Source organism: Medicago truncatula, chromosome 7 (genome assembly GCF_003473485.1).
Source record: "Medicago truncatula cultivar Jemalong A17 chromosome 7, MtrunA17r5.0-ANR, whole genome shotgun sequence".
NCBI classification, from domain to species: domain Eukaryota; kingdom Viridiplantae; phylum Streptophyta; class Magnoliopsida; order Fabales; family Fabaceae; genus Medicago; species Medicago truncatula.
Genome location: NC_053048.1, coordinates 53,894,139 through 53,918,995, shown reverse-complemented (window position 1 = coordinate 53,918,995; position 24,857 = coordinate 53,894,139). Strand labels below are relative to the sequence as shown.

Below are 24,857 nucleotides of genomic sequence, written 5' to 3'. Positions count from 1 at the left end.
ATAGAAAACTAAATCTAAATGTGACTATAATTTGGCAATTTATATTAATTAAATTTATTTTGAATACTTATGTACGTAATGTATCAAGTAACAGATCGATTTCCTTTGCGTAAAAAAAAAAAAAAAACAGAATGGTTTCCAAGGCAAAACAACATACAGTTAAAATTTTCGTAAAATAAAATAAACAGAAAGCTTAAATGAACATAAATAATTAAATATATAAAGGATAGTCCAAACTTCGGATTCATTCTCCATAAAAATAACTGACCCAAGAAAAATTGTCTAGTCTTGGACAAAATTTCATGAGCTCCGACAAATAAAAAATAAATAAATTAAAACATGTCTAAAGTTTTCTTTTTGAAATAAAAAAAAATGCTTAAAGTTGTTAATTGGTACTCCACCAATTATAGACGTAGCCATCGTTGTAGACGGGCTTAGGATCAACCAGATTGGAGTCATGCTGCATCGTGGAATTCATGGATGAAGATGGTTCACCATACGTCATGGTTGGTGGATACATGTTATTATAAGCATCTTGTTGTTGATGATCTTGATTCCCCAGTTGTTGTTGTTGCATCTTCATATATTGATCATGATTCGGAAATCCATCAAAAATATTCAAGTATGAATGTTCTTGATTATTATTATAAGCTTCTTCTTGTTGTTGATGCTCAGGATTCATAGCTGGCCAGTACGGAGGTTGCATTTGCATCCCTTGACCATAATGATTCATAGTCGGCCACTGTTCAAATGGAGGAGGAGGTTGCATTTGCATCCCTTGACCATAATGATTCATAGTCGGCCACTGTTCAAATGGAGGAGGAGGTTGCATTTGCATCCCTTGACCATAATGATTCATAGTCGGCCACTGTTCAAATGGAGGAGGAGGTTGCATTTGCATCCCTTGACCATAATACAGATCTTCTTGATTATTCATTGGGTAATAATTATCAGTTGGGATCGTTTCACCCATACCACTTCCATGACCAGTATTGTCATTACCATGATCATGAGAGATTCCATGGTCATCACTAGTATTAGTATTACTATGGAGCTCTAATGTCTCAGAGTCTGAATTTTCATTTTCATTATTTCCACCATTGTCAGTACTGGGATAATTATGGATATCAGTATCATCCTCATTATTACTTCTATTACTCTTCTTTTTTCCAAAGAGCCCACGTAAAAAACCAAAACCACCTCTCCGGCGACTTCTTCTGTTACCTGGTAAGTTGGACCTCGAAGATTCTCCATCGTGCGCCAAGATGTTATACATGCTACCACATATTTCAGCATTTTTATTGATATTCTTTAGCTTTTTTACGAGTATGTTTGGATCCACATCACCGATCACTAGTACTTTCCCTTGCTCTACGTCGAATACATCCACACCCTTCACCCCTGGAAAAAGAAAAAGAAAAAAACTTCATAAATTAAAACAAATCTAACCCACTAAAATTGAAAGGAAAAAAAAAAAAAAAAACTTCCTAGTATCTTGAATAATTACAATTTTTTATGCAAAATTAGAATTGTTATTTTTTTAAAGAATTAGAATTGTTATTTTATCATTGTGATATATTGACATTCCAATTTTATTGCACTTTCAAAAGTATTGTTCATAATAAATTTGCAAACAAATAATCATATTTAATAATATATATGAAATATCCTCAAATCTAACTAATAATCATATTGAATAATATATATATATATATATGAAATATTCTCAAATCTAACTATTTTTCTCTACGTATATAGACTAAAGTGGTAAAAAAATGGTCGAACAATATGTTTGAATGGATTGAGCCTAAAAATAGACGATTGTTGTTTACACTAAAATATTTGTTATCACACACTTGAAAATGATCAAAATACCTCCAACAATAGTCGTTCGCTCCAAAAGAAAAATTAAACAGTGAATGGTAGTTAACTGCAGTTGTATTGAAGGTCATTTCTAGATATGTGATGTCAATCTTTGAAGTCTAAAGAGTAATCTTAAATAAAATAAAAAATAAAATAAAAAACTAGCCTAAATATTGTATCGGGCGGGACTAGCCCATTGACCTTTAAGTCGGCCTACTATCAACATTTTTATGTTATCTTTTTGTCCAAATAACATTAAAAAAAACTTTAAAAGTTATAGTCTAGTAAAAAAACATTAATAAAATTTTAAAATTTATCATTGATTTTAAAAATGATTAATAAATAATATTTTTTTTTTTGTTTTTGAAAGAATAATATATTAAAATATGTAAGCTTAATAAAAGGTGATGTGTATAAATAAGATATTTCAATATGCAAACTTAATAAAAAGCGTTGCATTATTTCCTTAAAAAAACGATGCATTATTAGCAACAAAAAAAAATGATTTAGTTAAAACTCTTAAAAAAATTAAATTTTATAAATTATAAATTAAAAATCTGATATAATTGAAGGAATAAACCTAGAGTTTATTAAACCCCATAAGTCATTGGTATACAAAAAGTTGTTTAAAAAATAAAATAAAGTAAAATAAGCCATTGGTAATATCTAATTAAGGAGAGCTCTGAAAAAGAGATAGAAAAGTAGTGCATGCTATTGTTGTATGTTTGATTTTGCTGTAAGAAAAGTTAATTGAGTAATTTTATTTTGTAAAAATTGAGTTCAACAATTAATTTGACTATAAAAATCAATATATAGAAACAAAAGCAAGATAATTCTAATTTGGAGGACTTGATTTTGTAAAAGTAAATTTTGGTTTTGTAAAAATCTATTTAGATGCTACATAATTTTAGTGTACAGGTTAATTTGAGTAACATGATTTTGTTAAATTGGTTTGGTTTGAGTGTAAAAAACAATTAACAAGGTGAAATTGAAAGGTATTAATTTTATTTTATTTTGAAAGAGAAAAGGTATTAATATATAGTATCAAGAATCGTATGATAAAACAAAAATTTGATAAAGTAAAAAGATCAAGGATGTGCTATAAGAATGTACCATCGATATTCTTCAGCAGTTCCGGTACGTTTCTCTTACAGGCTGGACAACAGTTCATCTTAACCTTGAGAAAACAACGCTATACATAAAGAAAAAAACCAAACAACACATCAATAGCTTTCTTACAAGTTAAAACTACCACAACATGAAGAAGAAGAAAAAAAAACAAAGATGCTTACTAGATCTTGCCGGTCAATGTCATGTGTACTCATCTTTAGTTACCGTCAAGATGAAAGAGCAATGTTAATTAGAGGGAGAAAAAAAGTTTCAGAGGCAACCTCATGAGGGTTGATAGGCAGTGAACAATGTAATATATATAAACCTAGAATTGATCCAATATAAAATAAAATAGAATCTATTTAATTATTTAAAATATAAATATATTAGAGAAGTTATTTAATATATAAATAAATCTTAATTGATTTCTTTCATATTTATCTTTCTGAGAGGAGTTATTTTATATATAAATAAACCTCAATTGATTTCTTTCATATTTATTTTTTTCAGAGGAGTTATTTGGTATATAAATAAATATATTAATTGATTTCTTTCATATTTATCTTTTTGAGAGGAGTAATTTGATATATAAATAAATCTCAATTGATTTCTTTTTTTTTTTTTTTTTTGAGAGGAGATATTTGATATATAAATAAATATTAATTGATTTCTTTCATATTTATATTTTTGAGAGGAGTTATTTGATATGTAAATAAATAATTGATTTCTTTCAAATTTTTTTTTTTTAGAGGAGTTATTTGATGTATAAATAAAATATTAATTGATTTCTTTCATATTTATCTTTCTGAGAGGAAATATTTGAAATATAAACAAATCTTGATTAATTTCTTTTATATTATATATATATATAATACAATGTCCTTATCAGCTGAGTTAAGTTCGCAAAACTATAATACTATTTTCTTTATTGAGACCACGATATATATATATATATATATATATATGTAGGCAACAAATTTTAATTTTGTATTAACATTGAGTTTGCAGCGGGTCGAGTCTAACATAATTGATCAAACTTTTACCACTTGAGAAATCAATATATTTAAAAAAAATTATAGAGGGATGTATCCACATTTAGTTCTCCATGTGCCTTAGATCAAATCCATGCATCTCATAAAATATTTTAATATAACTAAAAACTAAAATTGTCAAAGGTAATTTAAATTCGTACAAACTTTAACTTGATTGTCGTTTTAGTCTCGCTATTTTCATCCGTTCACAAAATTGATCCTCAATTTTAAAATCTCTGAATTTTGGTTCCACCCTCTAATTTTTGGACACAATAGTGATTTGTAAGAGACTTTAAAATATGTGGCATATAATTTGATGATGTGGATATGAAGGGAAATTCTCGTAATCAATTCAACTTCAACGAAATTATTCATTTTTGTTCTTTAATTAACAATGTGTAAATAATTTATCTATTTGAATAATCCTACATAATTAGATCACAGTTTTTTTTTCCTTCTAAAAAAATAAACGATGTTCATTCATGTAAATTGATTGAGTACTTTAATACAATGCAAATTCAAAATTGCTAAAAACAAAAATGACGAATTTGTGAACAAACTTGTAACATCCATGTTAATAGTATAAAACGACATAGTACATATGCCTATAAATATGACTTTTTTTTTAAGGGCCTACAAATATGAATATATTCAAGCTATTAAAATACCTATGTTTTTTGATCTGCAACGTTGACGATGCAAAAATCATTGATTGAATTTGAACTTGATCAAAACTAATATTTCAACCTAAATCAAATAAACATTGCACTAAGACGGAAAATCAAAAACACACCGCACAAATATGTGAAATTAAAATAAAAAAGTCGTACTAGACGACGAAATCAAAGAACCAACAAAAGAAAGATGAAAATATGTAAAAAAAAAAAACCACTAGCTTAATTAAAAGAGAGAAAAACAATTCATATGAATGATTTTGAGTCAAAATTGATCTTAAATCACCTTAATTGATAGCTCAAAAAGAAGAAAAGTTGTGATCACTAGAATTTTCCATTAGATTACTATGTTATTATATTGAGCAATGTTATTTGAACAACCCTTTATTATGACAATTTTTTATACAACCAAATTATACAACGACATTTAGATAGTGGCGAAAAAATCAAAGTAATAGAGAGAGATAGTAGAAGAACAATATGAGTATGAGAGAGAAAATTATCGCAAAAATTATCAAAAAATGGTTGTTCAAATATCATTTCTCTATTATATATATTATACCATAACATAATATTTTAGTTTAAAAACTTGGGAAGGTACAAGAATTGATGGGTACTAAAATGGGGTGACTGAATTTGTTAGCGGATGATAATATTGTTGGAACAAAAAGTACAATTTAGCCAAAAATATTTAAACAACTTATAAGCGTAAAAGTATATGGTTTTTTGCTTTGGAAATTATCTTAATTGAAGTCAAATTTATTTATTGGTAAATTCAATATATAAAAACTATAAGACATTTGAAGTGAAGTAAAAAAAAGTTAACTTTTACTTGATAAATAAGCACATAAATATAAAAGTCCCTCAAAAAAAAAAAAAAAACACATAAGTAAAATTATTATCATACTTTAAAAGTTAAATTATTATCTTAATCGAAATTTTAGTCCATCTGTTTTTAAAACCACCATTTTGGTCTTTTTGATATACATTTCCTCTAAAAAATAATTATTTTTTTTACAGAAAAAATTATAGTAACAATTATATGTAATTTATTATTTTTTTATCGAAACAATTATATATATAATTTATGTTCCCAAAAAAACCTGATCCAAATTACTTTTTAGAGGGGAACATAAATTATATATAATTATTTTCTTAGAGGATATAAAATTGGCAATTTCCACAGTACACTCAAACAAATTGAGTGCACCGGTACACCCATATATTAAATAAATAGTTTAATGAGTTATTTTTTTTAGAAAAAATATATTTTCTATCAGTTATAATTATAATAATTATATTTTATTTCTCAAAAGTGTCGGCAAATCAAAATTCAACTTTTTTTAATTTTTACAATCATAATAGTGAATATTGATTATTTTTTCGATAAAATGTTAAAAAATTAATATGATTCTTATAAAGAATGAAATGATGTTTTTCTTACGAAATAATATTTTCTAAAATATAAAAGTCGACAAATATATCTTTATTACATAAAAATAATCGTTAACCTTATTGATTTATGAAATAAGTGTACCGGTACACCTTAATTTAAAGGCGTACTCCCTATAAAATTTAGTTTCCCTAAAAAATGTTTGTTTTTCTATTAGAGTAAATAGTACTCAAAAAGGAGTGTATATTCCCAAAGGTCTGTTCTCTTTCGCACTTTATAATTAGTAAATTATTAAAAATTAGAGGATATATAATTTTTGTTTTTCTATTACTCTACTTAGGGTCTGTTTGGTAACACACAAAAAGGAGCTTATAGCTTATAGCTGATAGCTTATAAGTTCGTCTGACAAAAAAAAGCTCTGTCTGGTAACGCTTTTTTACAACGAGCTTATAGCTTATTTCAGGAGCTTATAAGCTATTTTTCAGAAGCTACTTCAAGTAGCGTTTGAGCTTATAGCTTATAGCTTCTTACTTTTAATTTCAATTTTACCCTTATTAATTTATCTAAAATCCATTTATACCCCTTTATAATTTATTTAATGTTAGTTACATTTATATATTTTGTTTTGACGAATATCTTTACTCTTAGCACATTTCAGTGACATATATATACCTCCCTGATGTGTGTTTTTTTTTCTAAATGATAATATGCCTCACTTGTTTTTTTTTCCTTGTTTTGAACTGTATAATTTTTTTTTTAATCGTATAATTGTTTTCCTAATTTTGAACTGTATAAAATTGTTTCTAGTCTTTTGTGAAAAAAAAAAAAAGTTTTATGTCTATTTATACATTCCTTGACTGATAATGCATTTAATAATTCAGTAAAATAAATTTCATGAAGGTCCCGTAAAAAAAAATCAAGAAGATATTATTCATTATATCTATCAATTATTGTTAATAATACTTTTTTTTGTGTTAATAATAATACATTAGGATAATCGTCAATTTTTTTTTTAAGAATTGTGATAACATTCAATTGTTGGATAAAGTATAAACACTCAAATAAAAATAAATATCAAATAAAATTTTAGTGAATAAAATTTGATTTATAATATAGAAGAAATATTAGATAGGCATTGTAGCTAAGTATTTTTCTAAATTTATAAATTTAAAAAAAAAAGTTAAACTAAGAATTCCGTAATACTTTAATATCAATTTTTATTTTAGGGTTACATATCAATTTATATAAACTATATTATGAATTAATAATACCCTTTTATGTCATTTTACATTTATCAGCTAGTTGAATAGCTTATTTTACCAAACACTTCAATTAGCTTATAAGCTATAAATCATCAGCTATAAGCTATCAGTCATCAGCTATCAGCTAGCTTATCAGCTATCCGCTATTTTTACCAAACAGAGTCTTAGTTGTTTTTTTTAATAAAATAAGTGCGACCCCACCGCTTGCGTGTTGTATCCAACGAGAGAGAAGGAGAAGACAAGTACACTACACTGACTGAGTAGTCTACCACTCACTATATTTATTTCCGAGTTCCAATTACCTTACCTTTATCAAAATAGATTTTGCAATCGAAGAAGAAAAGAAACTCCAAGAATGCATTCATTCGGTTACAGAGCCAATGCTTTGCTAACATTTTCTCTTACGATTCTTGCACTTATGTGCGCGATTGCATCGCTTACTGATTCCTTCAATTCCCCATCTCCTTCTGCTCAAGTCCAGGTCTCTTCTCTTCTCTTTCACAGATCTGTCATTCAAATATTACTTTCAATTTCAACCGTTTTTTGTTCATTTTTTTTTTGTGTGTTTAGGTGTTGAATATTAATTGGTTTCAGAAACAACCCAACGGTAACGACGAGGTAATTCATGTTTAGATGCTACTATATTTTTTTTTCTTAATTTGTGTTGTTTACTTAATTAAGATTGCAGATCGTGTTTTAGCTGTATTTCATGTGCATTTTACTATGCAATTATGTTTATGGTAATTGTCTCGTGTTACGCAATTTAAGCTGTGGTTGTTACCCTGATTTTTGTCCTTCCTTTGTTAGTTAGTAAGAACCCATTATGTTATTGATATAACTTGATAGGAACTCAAATTTTATTTCAACCAAATTAGGGATGAATTCCCATGTTACAGTATATGTAAGGAACAGAACAGTGAGAACACAGTTTATGGCAATGAAACAGTTTAGATAGAGAATTCGTAGATGAATTAATGTGAGTTTTATTGATGTGATTTTGAATTACTGAATGATTGTATATCCCCAATGGTATTGTCTAGGAAGAGCAACTTATGTTATGCTATAGCTATAACTCCATCCGGTCCTATATATAAGAGAAAGTTGGGTCAACAAAAGTTAATGTATCCGATTCAAAAGTTGGGTCAACAAAACTTCTTGGATCTGGTCCTAATCCAAATTTTGAACCAATACATCAACTCTTGTTGACCCAACTTTCTCTTATATTTAGCACTGGAGGGAGTACTTATGTAGGGTATAGGGTATGAAAGGAAACTACTCCCAAGGTGCTCAAGGAAGGGCACTATATGATGTGAACCAAAGAGTTTTATGAAGCAAAGAGTTCTCTCTCAAATCCCATGCCCCAATCTCTCCCTCTCCCTCTCACTCTATAGCTCTTTCTTATTTCCTTGTTTGTTTCAACTGATTGTGTTGAGCCAATGCGATAGACCACAACCCTTGATCGAGAGGGTTTATGTCAGGCAAAAGAAGCAGGTTACAAGGGGTTATATGTTATAACTCAAATAGCCAGACTATTACGAAAGATGTTAGGAAATCAGCGTCAGTTGGAAAGTTAGAAAGTGGGTTATAATGGAAGTTACCAAGAGAAGGGAGGGTACCTTGTATTTTGGGAGCATTCCTGTGGGTAGAGTCTGGTTCTCCCGAATAACCAGTGTAGTTGGTCTCAATTCATGCAATAAGCAATTCTTTTCACAATTCTTTCTGTTTTCTAAGGCCAGTTCTATCACCGGTTCACAGTGCTTGATATACTCCTTACTTCTCCTTCCCAAGCAGTATAATTGTGGAGCCAAAAAAAACAGTATAATTGTAGAACTTAGAGGGTCTACACTCTACACCTCCCTAGCCAAAGACATCATATCTTTCAAATGACAAGATATCCTTCCCCCAATCTCTTCTTTTATTTATTTGCAAAAACCTTATTTCTTCTAACTATCTTCCTTACTAACTAAGGAAGAAGGCTACCTATTAGAAGTCGTCAAATTACCTCCAAATCTGAAAGCTTCGATGTAATTGCTTCAGAGGCTTGTTAAAATGTCTGTATTTACATACAACAGACAAGAGGTACTTGTGTGTGCATGAAACAGGTCAAAATCATAGCTGGAAATTGTTGGAAACATCATGGTGGTTGTATTCTACATACTTTTTTTCAAGATGGCAACATTTATATCTGCTTGTATTTCAAACCGCCTACCACATTATTATGAGTATCATATTGTGTCGTTGTCATTTACCAGTTTGTTTGGATCCCTTTCTCTGATATTCAAATGTCATTCTTATTCATTGTTCAAACTGAAATGGAAGCATTATTATTCTTGCAGGTCAGCATGACGCTTAACATTTCAGGAGATTTACAGTCTCTGTTCACGTGGAACACAAAACAGGTTCTTCGCTTCAATTGCATTTTTCCTCTTAGTTTTTTTTGTCTTATTTCAGGACAAAAGTTGGGGAAGAATGGAAAAACTAATTTTGGTTTTGCTTCTTTTCTATGCTTTCAGGTTTTTGTCTTTTTAGCTGCTGAATATGAAACACGAAAGAAACCCTTGAATCAGGTATGATGTATGCTTTGGTTAGACTGTTTGCAACTTCATTTGAAATATACACACCTTTATTTTAAGCTTGCCAACTCCCTTTTATAACAAGAGATTAAAAGAAAGCCATGGTAATAGTGGGTTATTGGTGAGTCTCGAATTTCCATTGTTGAGATGGCAGCTTCAGAGTCTGTTTACACTATTCATGATTTCATGTCGCTCAGATAGCTCTGTTAATGCATGTAATGCTGCTTTTCTGTCACTTTTTGGTATATGCTGTCTTATATATTTCTCATTCTCTCGAGGTGCCATTTTACAGATATCCCTTTGGGATGGTATCATTCCCTCTAAAGAGCATGCAAAGTTTTTGATTCACACGTCAAATAAATACCGTTTCATTGATCAGGTATATAACCGTTATAGGGTCTGTCTAATATGAATCACTTTATATATCTTTAGGCCTTAACTTTGCCTTTTTTATTTGTGTACAGGGAACCAATTTGCGTGGTAGAGAATTTAACTTGACTTTGCACTGGCATGTTATGCCAAAAACTGGAAAAATGTTGGCCGATAAAATAGTGATGCCAGGTTACCGATTGCCCAAGGAATACAGATGATGCCTTCTTGTCATGTTAATGTTTTTGCTGTAACTTTTTCTATAAGGGATATAAAAGGTTCCTTCAAAGAAATAGATCAGGGAAAAAATATTGTGCTTTGGATAGTTGAGATGAATAACTTTTTTTTTTTTTTTTGAGAAATAGCTTTCGAATACTTGAATATCCGAAATTTGTTTGTGGTTGTCTTAAGCTTATTGTTATCCTTTAAAAACATGTATCATGCCGTAACGAATCCTTTGGGCTTTAGCCATTAAAAATGATGGCTACTTCTTACTCATCCTATATTAGTTTGAGGGTCATGCTAATTTGTGTTTTAAGAGCACAAATTAAGAAGCTTAAAATGGAAATAAATAAGTTTTATATTAAAAATGTAACTTTTTAAATTTTTAAGACATTGAATGAACAATTTAAAAAAAAAAACAAAACATGTATTTGGTTTCTTAACTTATGTCATAACTCATAAGGGCGCAAGTTAATATTTTCCTTAATTCGAAAGTAAGCATACAAAGATTATTGAATTTCACTTTTCTATACAATTTGTGTGTTTCTAATGTAACTTTTAGACAATTCGTGCATATGAAATTTTGAATGTGTGAGGGGTATTTTAAGAGGGAGTGCAGAGGACAAACTGCCCTTAAAAATTGCAAGCCAACAGTTCCCTGATTTGATTTGAGTCGCCTCCTTTGTAGTTTAAGTCCGCTGTTATTCATGTTTCTCTATTTTATAATATAATAATTAAATGCGTTCTTTCTTTAACCAAATAGCTGGATTTAAATTATTAATGAACTCCTCCTAAGATAAATTGATCAGAAGAATTCGAGTTTAATTCATATATCAAACATTTCTTAATTAGACTTTATCTATATCTTGGTCGAATTTTAAATTATTAAAACTTTTTTTCCATTAGTACCAGAAGGTTAACATAAAAAAAAAAAAAAAAATCACTTTTCTTTGTTAAAAAGTAATGACACCAGGCAAACAGAACTAAAAATCCTTAGAAAACGAGGTATAAGCATAAGTTCAAAAAAGTCACAAAAAAATTAAGAAAATATATCCTACTAAAAATATAGTCAAAATTTACGAAATTCAACATGAACTCGATATAATAAGTATTTGTGCAATTAAAATGATACAATTATTTTGTTAATATTTTAAAATTTAAATTACACAATATTTTTCCCAAAAATGAGCATGAATCCTTTTTTTTTCTTACACAATTAGCAAGAATCCTTGAGATTGAGAAAATGAAATTACTTGAAAAGTTTATAATTGCTTGATTTCATGGGAAAGAACGCGGAAAGGAGATGGGGCACATATTCACATCACAGTCCTCTTCTGCAATTGTAGTTAGTTAGTTAGCTAGTATCAACAACATTCAACAACACAACATAACTCATTGGGACAATAATAGATCAAACACTATTATCATTGCAATAATGGCTTTGAAAACCATTTCACTCTCACTAATCCTCACTCTCATTCTCATCTTCTTCATCACAATCCCTCTCTCTGGATCCCTCTCAATCACAACAACTTCTCCTCTTCGTAGATCACTTCTCAACAAAATCACCCCATCTTGCCCCATTCAATCCAATGGCGGCATCCTCAACTACCACTGCATTTTCCCTCAAACTCCAATCCTCTCAATCCCCTCCCTCTCCATTCTCCTCATCCTCCATTTCTACATCCTCATCAAAACCGCCTCTCACCATTTCTCAATCGTCACTACAAAACTCGCTTCTCATCTCAATCTCTCTCCTAGCATGGCCGCCGTCACACTTCTCGCTCTCGGTAACGGCTCTCCCGACGTCTTCTCATCTCTCGCTGCTCTTCGCGCCGGTCAATACCGTACCGGCTTCGGCGCTATACTTTCCGCCGGTGCTTTCGTCTCTGCTCTTGTTGTCGGCTTTGTCGCGATCTACTCAGCTCCTTTTCCCGTTGATCCGGCGCCGTTTGTTAGAGATGTTTTGTTCTACTTAACTGCTGCTATGTTTCTGTTTTATGTTTATCTTAGTGCTGAGATTTTTCTATGGCAAGCCGTTGGATTCGTTGCGTTCTATCTTTTCTTTGTTGTTTTTGTGTTCTACATGGATTTGGGAATGGCCAATCGGAGGGAAAAGAGTTCTTCGGATCTTGAGGGACAGATTGATTCCTATTACGACGTAAAAGCGTCGGGATCTGTTGAAAAAGATAAACACGCTTCTGGATTTCTTGGATCTTTTCGTTTGGTATGTTTAAAACTTTCAATTAGCTTTCTCATGATTTTGTCTTTTCATATACGTATGCTTTCATAGTTATTAGTAATTGAATATGCTATTTTTACTTTGATTGTTTATAATTTGAGTGCGTAATCATGATATAATTCATTCATAGCTTGGCACAGTATCACTTGACTGAATAATTTCATCTTGAAAAACTAGTTTACACTGACGGTGCATATCATTTTTTTCCCCCTGTTTTATTCAAAATCAGGTTTGTTAGACACTTGCACAGGTACTCATAGGATGTACAAAAACAAAAGTAAAAAGTTTTCTTCAATGAAATAAGAAAATTTGTATATTTTTTAAATAATAACAAAAGGCTGTTTCTGATCTAAAACCACGTACTGCAGGTTAACCATATGTAACCTTAAAACAAAGTCCTTGGAGAAAAGAAATATTTTCTTTTTGCATTTTTCTTGTCATTTTTTATAATACAGTAAACTGGGAGCTCGGTTATATTTGGAGCTGAAACATTTTATAGTTATAAGATGCAATGACTTCCGTTTTCGTATTATGAGTTTTAATAATGGTATATGTTTCTCAAGTTCTGGACAGGAAAATGTGAATATAATTTGAATTTAAAAGGAAACAATATGACTTCCTTTTCCCACATAATATGGGGGAGGCTAGCCAGTTGATCCCTTTGTCGGTAGACATTAAATCGAGGACAACTGGTAACTGTTCTCTCGAAGTTTTTTATATATTTTAGACATGTTAAACCAATTTCGTTGACCACTGACCTAGTTGATGCTACTATGATCATCCCATTTGATATGATAATACTAATTTTTTATTTTTCGTTCATTGTAGCTGATTCCACTTAGTGATAGTAGACTTTAGTGTTTGTTGTTTAGTTCATTCAATATTTCTTATGACTCTTCAAAAAATAATTAAATAAAATGTTTTCTGTGTAAAAAAATTAGATAGGAAATGTTATGCATCGTGTGGATGGATTTGTCATTCATTTATAACATTATTGAATTTATTTTACTTGAGATTGTCCTGACGTATCCCATACTATGCTTACAGATTTCCAAGGCATGGGAGCTTCCTGTCTCAACTTTCTTAAGATTGACAATCCCTCAACCAGCACCATTGCAATGGAGCAGATTTTATGCATCAGCCAATATCGCTCTTTGTCCACTAGCCCTCTTGTATGCATGCAACTCATTTGTGCCACTTAATCATCCGATAGTTTTCCTCCTCCCTAATACTCTTTTCCCTCTGTGGTCCGTAGTGTTCATGACAAGCTTCTCTCTTGCATTTCTCCATTTTGTGTTGGAAAAAGAACCCCCAAAAGCAGAGCATTTGCCTGTGGTGGTTGTGGCCTTCGTTATGAGCGTGTTTTGGATATCTACCACAGCTGGAGAGCTGGTGAATTGCCTTGAAGCTTTAGGCACGCTTCTCAAACTGCCGCAGGCCTTCCTAGGTCTTACAGTGCTGGCATGGGGAAATTCAGTGGGGGATCTTGTTGCTGATGTTGCAGTTGCTAAAGCTGGTCATCCTGCAATGGCAATGGCCGGATGCTTTGCTGGACCAATGTTTAACATGCTTGTTGGTCTTGGAACTGCTTTGGTCATACAGACGACAAATATATATCCTAAAGCTTATGAACTTAATTTCCATGTTGGTATAGTGATTGCATTTGTATTCCTGCTTTTAAGCCTCATGGGGTCTCTCTTGGTAATCACTTGGTCTCGGTTCCGAGTGCCTAAGTTTTGGGGATTCTGTCTCGTAGGCCTCTATATTGTTTTTATGGCAGCGAGTTCAGCAGTAGCCATCTTTTCAAGTTGATTGTTTATACTTCATAGGAAGATTTAGATAGGCCTGTTCAAAAACACAAGTTCTCTTGAACCATATCCAAAACCAAAATGTAGCACTTTAAAAATACCCAAACTATTTATGAAGAAAACTGGCCCGTTCCGTTTTGTGCAAAAAATCCAGTTCTTGATACCTGGTTTCTCCTTGTCTCTCACACTCAAAACTCAAATTCACAAACCACAGCCAAAAAACCCTAACTAACCCCTATCCCCTAATCTGAAACCCAATCTCTTTGATATCTCCCTGTAATTCCTTAATAAATCCAACTAATTGCTCGTGACTCCCTTAGTGCATTCTCAAATACCCTTGATTTTGTTTATTTGAGTTACTCAGATTCATTCATGGTCTAAGCTCATTGATTGTGCACTTTCTCACGATTTCATTTGTGTGATATTTTCTTCTTTCTCTATTGAAGATTAAGGTATTTTGTGTTGCTCATTTCTTTCGTTCATGCTATTTTTTTGGTTCGCAGTAGAATAATTATTTGTTTTTGGTTGGTTCTCTTGAAGCTCGGTTCCAGATTGAAGCTTATTCCAGCAAATTTCAGTTTGGTGTTTCACTCTCCATGAAGTTTTGAAGGTCATTTTCTGCAGGTCTTTTCACACACTCTCTGATTTGTTGGTTTTCTTGCTTGATTACGCTGTTATGAAGTATGAATGATTATGGTTGAATGATTCTCTCTATGCTTTCTGGGTTTCCTTGCACAAATTTGGATTTTGTGTTCTCATATTTGCTATGGTGCTAATGAGTTTTGGTGGTATTAAGCTTGTGGTGGGGTTTTGCACTCTTAGATATGCTCAGCTTCCAAATTCCAATTATCTTGTGCATGTTGGTTTTTTTAAGATTTTAGTTTTATGCTGAATGTGCTTGGCATAGTAGAGTCATACATATGCACATGGTGGGTGATACTTTGCTTGACAACAGTTGAAAATATTGAATGAGGGCATGTAAGATTGAATTGAGTAGCAAACATCAGGACATTGGCATTTACGGAATGGCAAAGCTAATGATGACTTGAAGATGTCTTCATTTTTGTTTTTACTTCAATTTTTTTGAACAAAAGAAAATACACTTTTCCTGTAGTTATTTAGTAGAAAAAGGTCTTCCATGTCTCTTAGAATTTGGGTTGGACTTAACTCATCCTTACAAAACGGCTTTTAATTTGAGGGTTGCTCAAGCTTTATAAATACTACACATGCCATATCCCTAGGCAATGTGGGACTAAATCCACCCCCTTCACACCCTAAACAATGAAAGTGTTGGAGGCTGCAAAGATGGCAGCCCAAATGCCGTAATTATGCGGCTAGAGGCAGACCACTGTGAAGGCAGAATTTCCGACAATGTTCATTAACACCCTTCCTCTTAAAGCCAAAGCTTAAATTGAAAACCTGAAGAGTGAGATGATGATTGTTTCTTGAGAAGATAGGACTTGTTAATTTGGAGGGGTACGGCAGTTACCTTGTTACATTATCTTACACGGGCTATTTTGATAACATGGGAGTCATTTTACCTTTGTGCTTTCATCTTCCGTATTCTTATCATTCTCTAAATGAATTGCACTAGTCGCCTTCTCATTTTTCTTCGGTGATGTCTGCATGGGAGATGTGAGCCTGTTCAGACAGAAGGTTGTTGAAAAGTAATCTGTTTCTCTCATCATGTTTATTTTTCTTCAAATCCCAAAGCATTCTTGTATATTTCACCATGTTTGACAAAGTGACCCGGCATCATGGAAGAGTTGTAGGAAACAGAATCGTTTCAGTGAGGGTTGCGAAGGAAATCTATAAGTGGCAATGGCTTTAAGACATAAAGACTGTGGCTGTAATAATAGTTTGGCTTAATGTTTGTGAATAAGAACCTTTCCACATACCTGTTATTTATTATCTAGGAATCTTTTGTCCTATGATTCAGCCATTTCTTGTTTATCAATGCAAATTCCTTGTTCTCCAATGTGACAGGTGTTGCAATCTTGATGCCTACACCAGAGCATCAAATGGAAAAAGAGATGAAAAAGGTTTTCAATTCAAGAAGGCCTGTCGGGCAACAGAACAAGCTTTTCTCAATGACGAAGAGCAGCGAGGTATTACTCTGGACATGCTGCATTTACTAATGTGATCTTTAATTGGTTTTCTTTTGGCAATCTGTTTTTTCTCCCAACGTACACTATACCTGGTGTTGGTTGACCTATTTTATTATGGAGCAAGCAACAATGTTGACACTTGCTTTTTTTTCACACTTTATCTGACACTTATTTTTTCTTTTCACACCTTTTCAATTGTATTTCATATTTTAATGGCAAAAAACTATCTATATTAAATTCTTGAAGTTCTCATTACAGTTGTCAGAATATGACATTGTAAAACATTTTTCATCCAGAATGTAAATTTATATAGTTTTGCATTCTATTCTTAACTTTTTCATCACTCTTTGAATGGAACCATGGTACAGATAACAAGTATTGTCTCTGATGACTCAAATTGTTTAAACTTTCCGTAACGATTTTCCTAGGTAACTGTAGACAAGTAATGTTGGAACTATGTGAAAAGCATGAGGAATAGCAATGGAAAGTGGAACCAGAAGTTTATGCATATTTGACACCTGGAAATTTGTTGCAAGTACATCCCGGAAGCACCTGTTCTTGTTAGTTGTTTCCACTAGTCAAATGATGTAATCAAAACTTCATGAACAAATTGCATTAACCACACGAAATTAGCTAAGAGCATTTGGCTGTATTTTATTCTACAGTGTGGGTGTATTAGTTTTGTTGCAAGTATGCATTTCTTTGTCACTTTTACATGGTGGTCAGAATTACAAAAGCTGGAGTGGGGGATAATAGTTCTTTACTTCTTGGGAGCAATTATTTCTACACATTTCTAAAAAGTTTTAGATATTTTTCGAAGTGAACTTTTGGACGGTATATTTTGTTTGGAAGTGTACTTTTGATTGCACAAAACTTGGAAAGTTTCTCCTTTCTATATTGTTGCATTGCTTGGTTAAGAAGCAGTTTTCCGGGCAAGTTTTATAAACCAAATTTTTAGGACCAGTGTTAGGAACCCAGGTGGGCCAAATGGGTTGTTGGCACAACAGCAACTCCCAAGCTTGGTATGCAGCAGGTTAATACTAGAAGGAATAGGAAAGAACTGAGTGGGGTTGTCCAAGTGGCAGAGGGAGAGAGATAAAAAGCGTATTGATATTCTGTTATATGGGTGCTGAGAGGGAGAGATTATCAGGGAGATCATACAGTTTGCTAGAAGCAGAGAACACTAGTTCAATGAAGGAGCTTATATCTGTGGACAACAGGATCTTCTTCCTGTTATATTTTATTTTTATTTTCATATATTTATTACTCTTTACTGATATTTTATTGATCTGGTTTATTTCATTTGTTGTTTATGTAATTCGGGTTGGCATCAATCAGCTTCTGGACAAGTTTAGAACTGTGCCGAACAAAATTGTTTTGCAACTCATTAACATTTTAAAATCAAATTTAAAACAATAGCTAAATTTGTCCCTGAATTTGCACGAATCGGACAAAAACGTCCTCCAATTTATCGAAATGCACACCTTGTCTCTGAATTTAACGAACATTCATCAAAATAGTTCTTCCGTCCAAATGCTCCGTTAGTGCTGCTGAGCTGTCGTCCTGCATGCATGTTGTCTTGTACACGTGTCTTCAAGGAAGCCACATGTACAAGGACCAATTTGATGGAAACGCTAAAAATTTCAGTTTTCCTTTTTAAATTCAATTTTTTCTATTTTTCCAAATCTACCCCTTTATTCCCCATACCTTTCCATCCTCACATTTCGGTCAGAACATCAAACACGTTCCTGACTATTCTCCTTCCCGCGAAAACCTTCATCATCTTCATCATCATCATCATCATCATCTACGGCGAGGAACATTGCAAAAGATTCCATTTTAACAGAAGATTTTGTCGTTTCTTAAGGTTACACCTCATGTCCATTTTGTATTCCGTCATGTTCGTTTTCTCCCTTTTTTGTGTCGGTTTTTGTGATTTTCGTTTTCAACTTTAAACTTCATTTCATGCTTTGTTTTTGCTTACTTTGATTGTGTTTTTTAGATTACTGATATTAGGGTTTTGTGTTAAAGTCTTAAAATGCAGAAAATATTGGAGGTGTTGCAGAAAATGCTAGAAATGTATCAGGAAATGCAAAAACTCTTGTTGCTGAAGATGATGGACAAGTTGCACAAAATGCTGAAAATGTCATTGTTGAAAATGTTGTTGCTGGAAATGTTGCAATTCAGGGACAAAATGTTGCAAATGGTGTTGCAAATGAAGTAGTGCTTGGACAAATATGACTATTAAATTTTAAGGATCAATTTGCTAGTAAGTGTAATAATTTAGGGACTCATTTGATTTAATGTTTTATGAATTAGGGACTGATATATGATTGAAAATGTTGTTGCAGGGTGTTCTTGCAAGGAGGTATGACATTAGAGGGCCAATTATTTCAAATGAGAAGCCAAAACAAACACCAATGAGGGGTCCTACACCAGCACAACTATGTAATATTTAAGAACATCCTTCTATGACTTATGACTTGTTAATGCCACGTAGTTTGGTTGCTTTTGCCTATGTAATATTTCAAACTTAAGACTTAAGACTTATGACTTATTTAATGGTATTTTCAAGGATGAAGTTGTGTGTTCTTTCTTTTTCACTCTGTTCTGCAAATATATGTTTCAAGGATCAAATTGGAGATATGTTTATGAAATCCAAGGACTTATTTGACGGATTTTTAATATAATTTAAGGATTGATTTGATAATAAGTAAAAAGTAACAGGGACAAAATTGCACAACATTTTTTGCAATCAATCAATTTCGTCCTTGGAAATTTTTGTCACTATCAACATATTTAGTCCCTGTTTATGTGGCATCTGACATGGCAACCCATATGAGAGGTTAACGGCCACGTCATCACCGTTAACGCCCCAAATAGACATAGGGACTAATTTGATTCAAATATGACAAATTTAGGGACAAAGTGTGCATTTCGATAAATTGGAGGACATTTTTGTCCGATTCTTGCAAATTCAGGGACGAATTTAGATATTCACTCCAACTTTATTTGATTTGAAAAAACTGAAGAATTTGATGTATGTAGATCAACGGTGTAAAATGTTTTTATATATGCATCCAATTAAATCACTCCACGGTGCATTCGGCATGATTTGGTTAGATGCACGTGTAAAAAAATTACATCGTCGGTGCATAAAAATTAAGCTCTAAACTAAATCATAATTTATTTAGTTTTTTTTTTTATTTAGTTACCTAAGTTATGTATACACCACACAACTAGATTTAGATTTTGAAAATTCCTCTTCTCACAGTATTTTTTTCTCATTTCCTACACAAAATACTTCTGCATGAGTTAACTTACGCTAAGTTATTTTGTTGGGAATGAGCCAAAAATATTATGAGAAGTGTCGTACCCTTAGATTTTTAGTCATAGCTCAATGCACCTAAAATCTTTGTTTTTGATAAAATGGAGTCGTTTGATTCATTTCAATATTAAACAAATAAAAAATATAACTTGGTAAAGAGTCATAAACATGGAAACTAGACTTAGATATTGTAACTCGTCAAAAATGGGGAAAAAATTGCAGGGGATTCTCCACCTTAGCATAAAGTTATTCTTCTTTGCATTCTATATCTGAGGACTGGATTCTCTCCGGTGAAAACCGGGTGGATTCTAGGCCAAAGGAAAATTAAAGGTAAAATATTTTTAAAAAAATTAAATTAACATTTAAGGGTGTGGATTGATTGCTACACATGATAAAAACATTAGAGTTTTTCACCGGAGGCAATCCGTTTTCCCTTGTTTGTTTCTCCTTTTTAGTTGGATCCAAATCACATGACTTATTGACATTCATTGCAGTCCAAGTTAATGTTGTTATTTTACTGCCTTGATCACTTACAAAAGGGTAAATCCTTTGGTATCAAATTTGTGTTTGGGAAGTAAGGTGTTGTTTATTGTCGGTTATACAACTGAATATACTTTTTTACTTGAGGTTAACTCGTTTGTTCCAATTTACCATATGTGTGTCTCTCTCTAATGTCTACTTGCAATTCAACGTCAAACACTTACTATTAAGCTTTGAATGCGGTGGTTACGTTGCATTGATGATGAAGATGTCATGCTAGAAGAATGAAACAAAAGGGAATCCTAAGCAAGATTTCTTTTTTGACATAAAAACCTAACGAGGGTAGTACAATTTATATGAGTGGAAACCAAAAATACCCTTTGATTCTGCAAGAAGACTTTGTCCCTCTTGTTTTCTATAATGTTAACTTTCGAACCAAGCTATTATGAGACCCGTACACTCTTCCAAATGATCTCCCTCTTACCAACAAAAAAAAAAAAACTGGACACAATCTCCCTCTTTAAATTTGAATTCACACAAATTCAAAAATCTATCCAACAACGAGCAGATTGGGTTAAATCTTAATCGTAGTTTTAATCCCTACATAATATTAATGGTAATTTTAGTCCGTGCTAAAATAGTCGTTGTCAATTTTAGGGATGTGAATCCTCTCCAGCCATCTCTCTTTTTCCAATCCAACGGTTGATTGATACATGAATGGAAAAAAAAAAAAAAAAAAAAAAAGAAGAAGAAGAGAGAAAAAAAATAGTAAATGGTTGAGATTAAGGTAGGATGGACAACATGAAACAATGGTCATAAAAGGATCCAAATCTCAATTTTAGTCCTTGATGTCAAATTCATGCTGACTTGGCAAACAAAAATCCGACTGAAGATGTCAGGTGGACATTTACATACATGATAAGATGAAATTTCATCGGTGTATAAAAAAAATGAAACTTCATCATGTTCATATTTAAATATATCTTTATCTAACTTTTGCTTATCCAATATTTTTATAAAAAAAAAAAAAAAAAAAAACATAAAAATTCTTATTTGATGTGTCTTTTTTTACTTCGTAATAAGAAAGTAAAAAAATATAACTGAAGTCAAGTATTTTGTTTGACTCGATTATATCTTTATCCAACATGTAGTTTGATCGTTAGTATTTTACTTTTTAGTTTGGTGGTGTTGTTGATTTGGTGCATTACTATAGTTTTGTATTAAATAAATGATAAAAATAATTAAATATACATATTTTTAGAATATGTGACATTAATTAGATATTTATACACAAAAATTATAATAATGGATTTGTTTTAAGAAATAGAAAAGATCTTTACTCGGTCTAGATTTTCAACATTGTAATAACATATATTCACATATAAATTCGTTTTCAACATTGTAATAACGTATAATTACATATAAATATGACGTTTTTAAACTAAAACGCAATGTGTTTATTTTTAAAAAGATAGGTCCACCCTAGACATGTCATAGACTAAACCATAGATTTTACATTTTTTATGCTCCAACTTTACGAGTTCAGGTATGCTCCATTTATCTCATGCTCCATTTAAGTCATGGATGTGCGACACGTGGCAAACAAATATTCAAGGGTTGAAATTAAAATTGAAAAATAAAATACCGTGTTCCCTCTTCCATGAATCTGAAACGTCTCCCTTGCAATCTTCTATGCATTGATCAAGGCATTTGTTATCCTTGTACACCATTATGAAAAAAGCATCGCAATTGGTCACATTAAAAAATCATGGATGTTGAATCTGTCATATGAAGAATTATTAATTTATTCATATGACTTTTTTTTTGAATCTGTCATATGAAGAATTATTAATATATTCATATGAAGAGTTTATTAATACTCAAATGAAGAATTGTTAAAATCGATTAGTAAAATCATGGATGCTGAATTTCTGCAAACCGAAATTTTTGAATCAATTGTTTCTTTAGAAAGAGGAGGCGTATTGCACAAAAAGGAGAGGAGGGAACATGTTTTTCCTTTAACAAATATGTAACCCTTGAATTTTGATCTCAACCTTTGGATATTTTTTTGCCACGTGTCATGCATCCATGACTTAAATGGACTAGAGCACAAGGGAAATGGAGCATACCTGAACTCCAACTTTACATACTCAAAATTATACAACCAAAATTTATAGAGAATTGTTGTTGACGCATTGCATAAGGCTGAGACACACAAGTAAAATACGTTTTTGCCCCATCGGCAGTTAACTGCCGAGAAATTGAAAAACCGGCTGCAGTTAACTGCGAACGAAAATCTCTGTAGTTAACTGCCGAAGATCTTCTGCTACAAATCTGGCAGAAGCTCTTTCATCCATTATTCATCTCATCTTCCAAAAAAAATTCAAATTTCTCTCAAAAATCTCTCTAAAAAACCCAACCAAATTAATTCAACAAAATCACAAGTAATTAATTACAATGCTATTAACTTACATTTTTGTTGTTATAAATGTTTTTATTTTTTAGTTTTTGAGTAGATTTATTTTATTTTTTTAGTTTTTGAGTAGATTTACATAGTATAATTCATTTTTAGAGTAAATGTTAGTTGCTTAATTTAGTTAAAATGTTTGTATGATGTTTATGTTATAGTTTAAAATTTTATGGTTATATTTTAATTTCGTGTTTTATATTTATTTTTTTATTTTAGTTTTTAATTAGATTTATATGTTATAAATGATTTTTAGATTAGATGTTAGTTGATTAATTTAGTTAAAATGTTTGCATGATGATTATGTTATAGTTTAAAATTTTAGGATTATTTTTTAATTTGGTGTTTTATATTTATCTTTTTATTTTAGTAAGAATATATGATTTATTTTAAGAGTAAATATAAGTTGAATAATTTTGTTATATTTTACGTTATAACAAAAAAAAATTATGTTAAACATAAGTTGAATGATTTATGTTATAGTATATGATTAATTTTTTTATTTTAGTAAGAGTATATGATTTATAATTTTATGGTTATTTTTACGATTTTTAACAGTCTATGTATAATGTGCACATCAAGTGTTTGATGAAATGTTTGAATGAGTATTTCATTGATTTTTTTTTAATTTCTTATTGTGTAGATTTGAAACAATGGACGGTGGATCGACGTTCGTGCACAATTCAACGGCGGAGAAGCTCAGAGGTTGAAGGTTCGGTGCCTTGGTGTAATGTTAAGAGGTCTCAAGGATGAACTGATTGAATTCAACCAAGGAGTCAACCCCAGAGACAGAAGGAGGGTGGAACACGTTCGGTATAAACGTCCAACGCTCGACGAGGGGAGAGTATCATTCACTTGGATGGAATTAACGAACGACGAAAACGTGACGAGCTTGTTTTGGGAGCACAGCATGTTCCAGTGGATCGATATGCGAGTGACGTTGCTGAGATTAACTGAAGATATGATCAAAAGTTTGATTCCGCCAGAAGATCGTCATAAGGTACGGAATGAATGCACCTTCCAGATACAACAATTGTCTTCTTTTGAATGGGGTAATTCAAACTTGCCAAACGGCATGTCTCCAATATTCGACCGGCATTCTCATTGCTCCTGTCAAAAGATTAAATTCTTGTTAGGCTGGTTTAAATGAAGGTATTGAAGTGTCAAGAAATGGACCTCATTCTTTTGACATTTGAATACCATCATTTAATCTCAGCCTAACAAGAATTTAATCTTTTGAATGGAACATTGGGAATGTCGGTCGAATATTGGAGTCCTGCTGCTTGGAAAGTTTGAATTTACCCCATTCAAAGGTAAGACAATTGTTGCAGTTGGAAGGTACAAGCATCTAACTGCAACAATTGTCTTCCTCTGAATGGGGTAATTCAAACTTGTTAAACAGCATGAATCTAACATTCGATGAGCCTGTTGAATGTTGTATTCAAGTGTCAAGGAACCTCATTCTTTTGACATTTGAATATCACCATTCAAGATGTTGATTGGATGTTGGAGTCTTGCTGCTTAGCAAGTTTGAATTTGCCCAATTCAGTGGTAAGATAATTGTTGCAGTTGGAAGGTACATTCCGGAATGTAATGTAATGCAATGTAATGTGATAACATATATAGATGAATATGCATTATACATTTTGTTTTGAATGGAACAATGATTATATTATTTATCCACTTTTCAAATTTATTTATTCATTACGTAATTTTAATTAGTTGAATTCACGTTAGATTTAATTAGTTTTTATTCGAATACGCAATTATTCAAAACGCAACTTTAATCGAAATTATTCCAAATGCGATTTTATTCTAAGTACCATAATGTCAAACAAAATGTGCGTGACACAAAAATAAAACATAAAAAATCCAAAACAATTAGGCATTAAAAGCCATTACATTCATTCTTCCTCGTCATACAAGT

At 31.7% G+C, this 24,857-nt stretch overlaps 2 protein-coding genes across 5 annotated transcripts; both read left to right on the top strand.

The window, feature by feature from the left end:
- The first annotated feature begins 7,587 nt into the window (after nucleotides 1–7,587).
- Nucleotides 7,588–10,773, top strand: LOC11430552 (signal peptidase complex subunit 3B). Its single transcript, XM_003626262.3, has 6 exons — nucleotides 7,588–7,814; nucleotides 7,904–7,951; nucleotides 9,670–9,732; nucleotides 9,847–9,900; nucleotides 10,199–10,285; nucleotides 10,371–10,773. Exons 1-6 carry the CDS (start codon nucleotides 7,689–7,691, stop codon nucleotides 10,494–10,496), a joined length of 504 nt encoding a protein of 167 aa, XP_003626310.1. The 5' UTR covers nucleotides 7,588–7,688; the 3' UTR covers nucleotides 10,497–10,773.
- Nucleotides 10,774–11,753: 980 nt separating this feature from the next.
- Nucleotides 11,754–17,989, top strand: LOC11431313 (cation/calcium exchanger 5). 4 transcript variants are annotated; one of them, XM_024770621.2, is made up of 5 exons: nucleotides 11,754–12,724; nucleotides 13,787–14,999; nucleotides 15,099–15,157; nucleotides 16,534–16,655; nucleotides 17,084–17,989. In XM_024770621.2, the coding sequence occupies exons 1-2, from the start codon at nucleotides 11,933–11,935 to the stop codon at nucleotides 14,549–14,551; spliced, it is 1,557 nt and encodes a 518-aa protein (XP_024626389.1). In that variant the 5' UTR covers nucleotides 11,754–11,932; the 3' UTR covers nucleotides 14,552–14,999; nucleotides 15,099–15,157; nucleotides 16,534–16,655; nucleotides 17,084–17,989. The 4 variants fall into 4 exon arrangements, with proteins under 4 accessions (XP_024626389.1, XP_024626388.1, XP_024626387.1 ...); XM_024770620.2 differs by having other exon boundaries at nucleotides 15,099–15,171; XM_024770619.2 differs by having other exon boundaries at nucleotides 15,088–15,157.
- The last annotated feature ends 6,868 nt before the right edge of the window (nucleotides 17,990–24,857 follow it).